Source organism: Aulostomus chinensis, chromosome 11, assembly GCF_037954235.1.
Source record: "Aulostomus chinensis isolate RoL2024-O1b breed Wild chromosome 11, RoL_Achi_v1.0, whole genome shotgun sequence".
NCBI lineage: Eukaryota > Metazoa > Chordata > Actinopteri > Syngnathiformes > Aulostomidae > Aulostomus > Aulostomus chinensis.
In genome coordinates this window covers 17,861,903-17,872,186 of record NC_141330.1, presented here as the reverse complement: position 1 = coordinate 17,872,186, position 10,284 = coordinate 17,861,903, and the positions used below count along the sequence as shown (strand labels likewise).

The following is a 10,284-nucleotide window of genomic DNA, read 5'->3' as shown; positions in this document are numbered from 1 at the left end:
GGAGTTCTAAATGAGGTATCATTAATTATCAAATTATTCGTAGGTTGAGCTTTGCTGATGTCCCAGCCATCTTGATTTGAAGCGACATATTCTCCCCCAGCCTTGTGTAAATTACCCAGTTTATTTTGTTGTATATTCTCTCTTTCGTGTCTGATTAGACAGAGTCACGCTGCACAACAACTCTTTCAGCTGCTCTCTTTTCCTTGGCGAGATCAGCACCAGTCCACCTGAGAAACACTCACAATCCCTCCCATAATCCCTGTGAGATTCTGCTTTCGTCCAAAAGGCTCTGTTCAAATCCCCAGTTTGGTGCTTAACCTGCAGATATGCAAGCAAGGAACTAGTCAGCTTCCAAAATGCTACTTCAGGGCCAAACTAGATAACTGGAGGGGAAAAAATTACATCATGTACAGCAGACAGTGACCACAGAGTCAAATCAGATAGTGAGTCTCTTAATTGTGTCCTTCCCCAAAGTTCACATCCTTTTCATGTCAGGGACAAAAGGTCAAAATCAAATACTGACATGGGATCAGTGCATGTTTTTAAACCCCAACAGGTGTGTGCATATCCGTTAACTAACAGGTCAGCATGCAAGGTCAGAGACTCCAAAATCCTACGCCTTCTCCCATATGTGAAACTTAACACTTAACTTTCTTGTTGGGTAAAGTAGATAATTTCTAAAATTGTTCTTTATTTGATTTGATTTGTACAGTTTATCTGATCTGGATAGGTGGCACGGTGGTGCAGTGGTCAGCACTGTCGCCTCACAGCAAGAAGGTTCTGGGTTTGAGTCCCGGCTCCACTCGGGGAAGGTCGCTGGACAGCCACTCTACCTGCATAAATCAAAAAGTACCATCAAATGCAGTGTTTGATCTCAGTAACCACCAGTTTCATATTACCGTTAGGGATGTAGGGTCAGGCTGCACGGTGGTGCAGTGGTCAGCACTGTGGCCCCACAGCAAGAAGGTTCAGGGTTCGAGTCCCGGCTCCAGCACAGGATCTTTCTGTGTGAGTCTCCATGTTCTCCTGTTCCTGTGTGGGTTCTCTCTGGTACTCCAGCTTCCTCCCACAGTCCAAAGACATCAAGAGGGGACGAGGCTGATTGATACTCTAAATTGACCGTAGGTGTGACTGTTAGTGTGAATGGTTGTCTGTCTATATGTGTTGGCCCTGTGATGGACTGGTGACCTGTCCAGGGTGAACCCCGCCTCTCGCCCATAGCCGCTGGGATAGGCTCCAGCCCCCAACAACCCTTAACAGGAATAAGCTGAAGAAAATGGATGGATGGATAGTCTGGGTAAAAGCTCAATGTGAAGGGGATCAGCACTCCTACATTTTAAAAGCAGGAAATCTCCATCTGTTTAGGCTCTGCAGTTTGCTACACAACTGTTGATGTGATCATCACCAGACCTGGCACACCTATCACTGGTGATTCGAGGGAGCTCAGTGCCGAGTCTGAAGTCTGGGGTCTAACTTGTGAGCTCCAAATAACAATATTCTATCTAGTTATCCGTACTGTTTTATCCTTCGTTCCCTGGATCAATACCACAGCAGTTCTCAGGGAGCTCCTTTAGCGGACATGAAAAAAACAAATAATCCCCATTCGGAGTTCAAGGTTTTACTGAGTGTTTTTACAATTCAAAATAAGAGCTCAAACACTTGGATATGTTTTACGGTTGATGTTTTATCAAACACAGAGAATAAAAAAAAAATCACATGTACATGAACAACCATGTACAGTATTTCAACACGATAGTTCAAAAACACCGTAACACTTCATTTGTACAGTCAGGTGATTTGCAAACATGCACACACACCTCCATGTCAAAGTATGTTCTAAACAACAAAAGAGCTGCAACAGATTTAGTTATTCCAAATACTACAAAATGCAAAATTGCTCGAAAAAGTTAATCAAATTTCTTATACCTTTAGTTGCGTATTATTATTACAGGTACTTGATAAACATTTTTTGAGATAAATGTTTGATTCCAGTCCCTTCTGTGGCCGATGTTAGGTGCTGGCCACTCAATGGTCCTTTTCTCAGATAAGTGCCGAACAGTAAATGTGGCTACAATGTAAGTGGCCGTTTTAAATTAAAAGCCACTCACGGTGAATGCCTTCTTGTGTGGTTTAAGTCAATTTAGAAAAAGCAGTGCATGAATAGAGGAAGGTTAGTAAGATCTAGGTGAAGCTAAATTCCCCTTAAAGTGGTTGATTATGCTGGTCAACATATAATTTAATAATTAAATAACAGCATGATTTAATAATAAAACTAACATACATGGTCAGACATAATGATGAGCAGCCATGGAGAAATTTCAATATTTATTACTGCTACGGAAGATAACGATGACTTCTTTTTTTTTTTTTAAATAACCACAAAAACATTGAAAATTCTCAATGTTAAAATAGAGCTGCACTCCACAGGGTTAAGGAACCTCGTGTCACTCATAATACTGAAGTTGAAGTTGAAGAATAAATTATAACAACGATATTTTTAGCCAATAAAACACAGACCTCAAGATTAAGATGTGAAAGGTTTCATCCAGTGCTGTACATAAAATTGCATATTGAAATCATTCGTCTTTGAGGAGACAGAATCGCTTGGCTTCTCTCTTCACGTCAACATCATCCCGAAGAGAGGAAATGACGTCGGGAGAGGTTGACCACAGGCCTGCTGTCCTCTCATCCTTTGCTCCAGCAGCACACACCATGGTTTTCAGTTTGAATACATCACAACAGCATTGTTCTCTTTTGGCTTTTTACATGGAGCTGTGTCGAGTCAATGTTAACATCTTCACTTAGTGACTGTACATATTTTACAAGTTTCCTCACACTTGTTCCGGATGCTGGCATCGCGCATCGCAGCCAGGTTTCTACGGCTGTGTTTTCCTGAAAGAGAGACAGACGAAAATCCTCAATGACATCTTGGTATAAAACATTAATTGTAAAGGAAAAAAGTGAACATTGTTAGTTTAAATTGGAACCAAAATCCCTCACCCGTGCTTTAGTTGAAATATTCATGCGTGACTTAAAAGAGTAGTAATTCTAAAAGACAGTCATAATTCACCCAAACTGATTTAGCCAAACTGTGTATTTGGCCTTTCAAGTACGCGTAAGTGTCTTCAATATTTGAATTTTCTTTTTTCACAAATGCATCACTACTTTTTGACTCCAGAATGCAAAAAAGGGTCAGCCATGAACTTTTAGCTTGAACATGATGGTGACTGTTGGCTTGCAACAAATAAAACTACCCCAAAAGCATCCATTTCGAGCGCTGGCTTGAGCTAAAACAAACCCCGCCACCATTCCAGTTCACTGCTACAGTAAGTAGGCCCACCTTGACCATCTAACTCACTCATGCTCGTCCACGCTACACAGCTGTGCAAAAACAGAAGGGCTTATTTTTAGCTCAAACCAAAGTGATTGTAGATTCTCGAGCGTACAGCTGGATAAAGGAGACGTGGATAATGTCAGACAATGTACTTGAGAATTTGTAAACAGACATTTTTGAACAGTTTTGATGTTGTCCTGTTGCTGTAGCTGCTGTTAGCCATTAGCATCAAGCTAAACATACAGTGCGTGATTGGCTCCTTCTGCTTTGATGCACGTGGAAAAATATCTCGAGCTCAAGAGAACACACACCAAATATTTTTCTAGGATTTACTGAACTAAACAAAGTGAAATCATTCTTAGAATCATGACTATCCAAGTAGGTTTACTGTTGAACGTACTCGTGTTTGGTGAGAGGGGCTTTGTCGTAGGTGACCTCTGCAAGTTGCCCCGCTTCCTTTGAGTACGTCTGATCCGCCGCCTGCTGTATACTGCCTCTGGGAGTGGACTTCAGTTTCAAGTCTCTACGTCAGGAAAAATGAATAAAATAAATTACAAGTCGCTTTCAGTGATTTGTGCTGAGAGACGGGGATGTAAATGTGTCCGACGACTTACCCGTTAGTGGGCGCGTCACCTTCCTCAAGCGCTTGGAGGCCTGGAACTCTCTGTCCAAAAAGTTTTACAGCGATGGACATGAGCAGGCCACAGCGATTGCGGTAGCAGCAGGTGATGTCCACCACGAGGAAAACCACCAAGAAAATCAACATCACAATGCCAACGACACTTCCTTTGGTCATCCTGCTTCTCACTGCGGTGAAAAGACAGAGGACATTTGCTTCGTGGAAGTATGGAGAACATCCTCAATGTGACAAGTAATTTGTTTGCCATATCGAACATTTCAGGTACTCCAAGATGACAAGGTGATGCTACATACCAGGCTGATCTGCGATGGTGAAGTTGAACGTGGCAGGCAAAGAGGAACCATTGATATTGACAGCTGTAACTTCCAGTTGATATTCAGAGCCGTACGACAGTTCTGAGAGGACGACAGTGTCTGTGCTGGGAGACAGCTGCTTCTTTTTCCACTCAGCTCCCTCTTTACTCTGATTTAAAGGGAGATAGAAGAGATATAAAGAGAAAATATTCAGATATGAAACAGAAAACATGAGGAAAGAAACACTAAGAAAAGGGATTTGGAGGTTGCAGCCGTAAGCCGTCAGTGCGGTTTTTGAGCGGTTCTTTTGCCAACTGCTGCACTCAAAAGAAGTAAGAAAAACATTCATTCACAACCAACTCCATGCATCCCCCACCTGTCTGTATTGTATGTTGTAGTGCAGAATGGGAGTTCCGCCATCATCGGTCTGTTTGAAGGGGATGGAGAATGAGTTGTTCTCCATTTTTATCTTGTCAGATGACAAAACTGGACTGTCTGGTTCACCTATGAGGCAGGAGGAAGAGAGACCATGAAGACTGAACTCTGAAAAGGTCAGGTTTTGACAGTAAACAGTAGACTGCTGAACTGATGATATTTAACTCTCATAAACAATAATTAGCACATAATCCAGTAGATCCCCGTGAGTGTTTTCACCTCCTGAGGATGGTTGACGGTGCATCACATGGTTTCAGCAGCGGAATGAGAGAGCGTCAGGCAGCAGATGGAGAAGGCATGGGAACGTCACGATGATCAAATGAGAGATGAATAACAAAATGAGTGAATGAACACTCTTCAATATCTACATCAACCAAGCTATTTTACTGGAATAATGGTACATGAGAAGAGAAGAGGATTGCAGTGAGTTGTGAGTGTGAAACACTTACGTTGTCCTTTTGTGCGAACCGTCTTTATGACTGAGAACTGACCCACTCCCTCTGCATTCAAGGCAGCCAAACGCACTTCATATGATGTGTACGGTTTGAGCGAGGCGATAACCAGGGCATCTAAATGAGCACGTGGACATAACATCCCCTTCTGCACTTAATTACATTTTGTTGTTTGAGGAGGAATAAAGTTCAAGGTTTAAATTTTACAATGATTGACAAATAGTTTTTTCTCCTGAGAGAGGAAAGCCCCTACGGTGAGCAAATGTTTTACCTGATGTTTGGAGGGTGAGCTCTTTCCACTCCTCCGCAACGCTTTGCCTCCACTGCAGGACAAAACCTGTGATTGGCGTTCCTCCACTGATGGGCAGGCTTTTGAGGGAGAAGATGACCGAGTTCAGTCCAGGTGAGACTGACAGATAGTGAGGTGGACCAGGCTGGGCTGTTGGTCAGGAGAGTACATAAAAACAAATGTTTTACGGGGGAGGGGGGGGGGGATACATATTTACATTTAACATGGCTTCATCAATTGCCTTTCCTCCTAGCTTGACTTTGCTTACTAAATATTGCAACGTCTCTTGATGCATTTCCTAAGGAGCTGACAGCCATGCAGGAATACAGTCCACCATCAGAGGGCAGCATTTCATCAATTGACAACACACCGTCCACCACACGGACCCGACCAGAGCCATCCTGAAGGGGAAAGGCACAACAACAGCCTCAATTTTGGGGAAAAAAAACAACAACAACATAAAAATCTCTCATTGCTGAAGTAACTGTAATAAGTTAACCAGCAGAAATGTGTAAAGAAGGCATCAACAAATGTCCCTACACGCTTACCAGGCTTTGTCTGCTGTACTTGCTGAGCCAGTGTAGCTCAGGCTGAGGATGTCCAGAGACGTTACAGGACACAGACACGTTCCCACCCACTGATACACTCTTCTGCTCTGCTGACACACTCACCTCTGGGGCCTCTGAAATAAAACATCTGCATCAACATGACAGCCAGAGATACCATAGCTGCAAAAGCAGGTCCATGTTTAGTGTGTGTTTCATATTCTAAGGGAGTTTCAGTGGAAATAAACCAACCAAAGACATGCAGCACTAGCGTCTGGCTGCTTTCAGCTATCTTGTTGGTGGCGGTGCAGACGTACTCCCCAAAGTCGCTCCTGACAACGGACCATATAGTCAACTGACTGCGGTCAGAGTTGAATTGGTGATGCAAGGGATCAAACGGCACTGGCCTGGGAGAGAGAGTGTATAGCAAAGTACATACTGAGTGACGCTGGAGTCATTCGTCATTAATAAGTGCTGAAAAAGAGACTATGTTATTCACACATGTACAGGCACAGCACATGCAGGAGGCAGCCAGAGACCTACAGACATTCGGGGTTTTGTCTGTGCAGAGGACAACCTACCAGTATGGAGGCCTAGTTCATTCAATCCTACTGCAACCTCTAAAGATTTAGTTTAGCTTCGTATGCTGTCAAAAAATAAAAAAGAAGATCCTCCCCTGTAAATTCAGGACTTACATGTTCCAGGTGATGTTGGGTTTTGGATGGCCGTCCACCAAACACAACAAGGAAATGTTGGTTTCTGGTCCGGCAATCGCATTCTGCACCTTCTCCTTCAGATGTACAGTGGGAGGAGCTGCAGGCGGAGGCAGGTATTTTAAGCAGGCAAAACTCTGTGCTGTATTTCATTTTATCTGCGTATCCAAATTTTAAAGAACCAAAAAAAAGACATTGTATTAATAGGATGGCACTGACCATTGACTACAACTGATACGGGGAGCTGCTGGTTAATTTGCCTTCCTCTGATCTTGGCCTGGCAGACGTAGGTCCCAGCATCCTCTCGCTTCACTTCCTCAATAAGGAGTGTGTTATCAGGCAGCTTGCGCACATGACTCCCTTCTGCAGGGATGCCAGCAGAGAAAGAGAGAGATAAGGAAGAAAAAAAAACAGAAATGCGGTGACAATCAAGATATAGAGTAATGGAAAGAGGAAAATGCACAGACAAATGGATTCTGGATGAAGCCCATCATTGATAACGTAAACAAAATAAACGGAAAAGCTTATTTCAGTGCATCTCATGAGCGTCCTCTTATTTACCAAAATAAAGCAAGTTCATTTGATTTTTTTTTTTATGAACGCCGAGCAAGTTTCTCCTGTGCACAAGGCAGTACAATAAGCTTAACGTTGCAGAGAATCTCAGAGACCTGGAGGCCGCTCTCACCATTAGAGGGGATCACCTCTCTGTTTCTTAGCCAGTCAACCTCCACCGCTGGCTTGCCATACACCAGGCAGGGCACCAAGCCTTTTGATCCCACCAGAAACTCATGGTAAGTGGCTGTGCTGCCGAATGATGGACCCTCTGATCATTAAGGGGGGGAAATAGAAGCAATAAAGCGTCATGAGCGCATGTCTTTAAAAAAAAAAAAGAAGATAAAATACAATTTTGTCTGGCAAAAAAGGAAATCTCACGTACCATAAACAAAGATTTGTTGCTTAGTTTCATCATTGTGTCCGTTGTCGAACTCACATTTACAAACGTACTTTCCCGCATCTTCCATGGTAGCCTTCATGATACGCACTCTGGAGGAGCCCTCATCCACCCTTGACACCAAGTCTTCATCTATTTCATTCCCATCTTTCTCCCATGTGATATCTCCGTCACCCCCAGCTGCAGGACGGGAGAGGAGAGAGTGAAGCATTCGTTTAAGAATCAACAGGAAGATTGAAGCGGAAAAGTTGTTCGCACACAAAATTCATCGAAATGACTCACCTTTGCACAGCAGCAGGATCTCTTCTCCCACCTGTATGTCTTGCTTACTGGAAATAATTTGCATTTTAGCATCTACAGAAGAGGAGAGAGGCGGTGTAAAAGATGCCATCTCATTTACTGAAAGTCTTTCATCTTTACATATTTAGGCTAACTGCTTCCTCAACGTCTGGTTTTGAGGTTCTGAACCACACTCACCTTTTAACCTGACACTTCCTGCTAGAGTTCCAAGAAATAATGAAGTGACCAAAACTGATGTTTGGAGTTTGATTTAATAGTCCTCCTTTTTGTATTCTGTTTTTCTTTTTCTCTCTTTTTTGTTAATTTGAAAACCAGTAAAGATTAGGACGATACTGGTGCAGTGCCTCGGCTCAAGCGCAAAACACAAAACTAAGTTTGGTTTATTTTGAAGACCCTCATTTTAAAATAAATTTACCCCAAAAGCCATAAAATGAAACTTCTATTTGAACGCTGTACACCAGCATTATCAAACTGTTTAGACAAGCTTAAAGACCCAAGAGTTTGTTGATTTATTCAGACATGGAAACTTCAGTTAAAAGAGAGAAAAGAGTGAGATAGCAGTTATTTCCTGAGGAAATCCAGTGCTTACACTTGCTAATGACCCATGAGCGCTCAGTTTTTACTCTTGCTTACTCTTGCTTGGTGATGCGACTCAAAAGACATAATTACAGCACGGTCTTTGCTGCTGAAATTGAAATAACAATTCTAGAGCTTACCTGTGTTACACACCAGCTGCAGCAGCTGCAGCTGCAGCAAGAACGTTCTCAGGATGAAAGATGATTGAATCATCATGGTCATCAAATCCAAAGTTGTTGTTGTTGGTGGTGGTGGTTTGTTTTAGATCTGAATATTTTGTTTTTCTTAGTAAGTCAAATGTAAGAACACAAAATTTTCTTTTATTGTAAAATAGACTTAAAAGATTTTAACTGTGATGAATGCAAAGAAATTTAAAATCCGTAAGTAGCCCATATCAGTTAGGACACCTGTGGTTAGCAGCTGCAGCGAGTATGAGAGAGAGGGTCTGGGTCAGAGACTTTATAGAGGTCCAGGAGGAGATGAGGGGAAGTGAGAGGGAGGTGTGGACTGAACTTATACTCCTCTCATCCCTCGTGTACCCGCAGCAGAGTTAGTGTTGGTCATTTGTGAAATGGGAAATGATAACTGCATTAAGTGCTTTGCCCTCGAGTTGTTTTCTTACTTCTTGACTGATAAATACTTTCACAAACAGCCATGGAAAGCAACAAAGGTTCCAGGTTGGAGTCCCCGCTCCAGCACAGGATCTTTCTGTGTGAGTCTCCATGTTCTCCTGTTCCTGTGTGGGTTCTCTCTGGTACTCCAGCTTCCTCCCACAGTCCAAAGACATCAAGAGGGGACGAGGCTGATTGATACTCTAAATTGACCGTAGGTGTGAATGTGAGTGTGAATGGTTGTCTGTCTCTATGTGTTGGTCCTGTGATGGACTAGTGACCCGTCCAGGGTGAACCTCGCCTCTCACCTGAAGGCTGCTGGGATAGGCTCCAGCCCCCCCGCGACCCTGAACAGGATAAATGGAAGAAGATGGATGGATGGATGGAATAATTATAATAAGATTCTTTTGTCCAAAGTTTGATGTCTCTGTTCTGAGAATAAAGGCTCAACCACATGACCATCGTCCAATGGGAGCCCCGAACACTCACTGATGTCACTACTCTTTCATCAGTGTGGTGTGTTAATGCCCCGCCAGTCAAATTGCATTCCTGGTGGTCCACTCGTATTGGCTAACAGCCAGCGTGCTCCTCCTACTTCACATTTGATAGCCTATCTGTTTCGCCACACTGCCATCCAGCCAATCAAAGTGTCAAGAGTCCCTGTGGCCACCTATCAGGTTGATTATCAGGAGGTGCTATTATGGCTCATTAGATGGAGTGTGCTCATAATGAGGGCAATTAACGAGGGTGGGCACCTACTGACAGCTGCTGACCAGCACAAACTGCTGCTCAGCTCCTGTTTTACACTCGGTACATCTTGCAATTGATCAAATTGGTCCACGTCTTGTTTTGATAAGTGCTGCTTGGTTAGCGCAGGGCCACAACTGGTTCTGACAACAAATGTTGTTTTACAGGGAGTGAGGTTTTATGCGGCAGTCCTCCATAGCATGGGCCTTGCCTCCAATATGTCGACTGCTGTAGACAAAAATAGTGTCCATAACTTTTTCTCAGGTAGGCTTTTATTTAGATGGTTAAATCCTTTTTGTTTATTTGTTTTTTGTTCAGACCCCAACCACAGTGGGGCTCCCTGCAAGGGAGACGCACTGACCCACATGGAGTGAAGGTAAGACCAGTATGGAGGCCT

At 43.2% G+C, this 10,284-nt stretch overlaps 1 protein-coding gene across 1 annotated transcript; it reads right to left on the bottom strand.

The window, feature by feature from the left end:
* Positions 1 to 1,664: 1,664 nt before the first annotated feature.
* On the bottom strand, positions 1,665 to 8,966 carry ncam3 (neural cell adhesion molecule 3). The gene is made up of 16 exons (XM_086218933.1): positions 8,670 to 8,966; positions 7,936 to 8,007; positions 7,639 to 7,833; positions 7,387 to 7,524; positions 6,921 to 7,064; positions 6,684 to 6,801; positions 6,241 to 6,395; positions 5,992 to 6,125; positions 5,712 to 5,844; positions 5,426 to 5,593; positions 5,151 to 5,271; positions 4,644 to 4,773; positions 4,268 to 4,436; positions 3,949 to 4,141; positions 3,735 to 3,857; positions 1,665 to 2,892 (listed from the first exon to the last, which is right to left on the bottom strand). The coding sequence occupies exons 1-16, from the start codon at positions 8,749 to 8,751 to the stop codon at positions 2,877 to 2,879; spliced, it is 2,091 nt and encodes a 696-aa protein (XP_086075059.1). The 5' UTR covers positions 8,752 to 8,966; the 3' UTR covers positions 1,665 to 2,876.
* Between the last annotated feature and the right edge of the window lie 1,318 nt (positions 8,967 to 10,284).

Bases quoted from the DNA above. Each gene is read 5' to 3' on its own strand.
- ncam3 (XM_086218933.1), bottom strand. From the start codon at position 8,751: ATGACCATGATGATTCAATCATCTTTCATCCTGAGAACGTTCTTGCTG. The intron at 4,437-4,643 runs GTGGGGGATGCA...CCTTTAAATCAG, and splicing joins ACAACATACAATACAGACAG to AGTAAAGAGGGAGCTGAGTG. The intron at 4,142-4,267 runs GTATGTAGCATC...TTTTCACCGCAG, and splicing joins CACCATCGCAGATCAGCCTG to TGAGAAGCAGGATGACCAAA.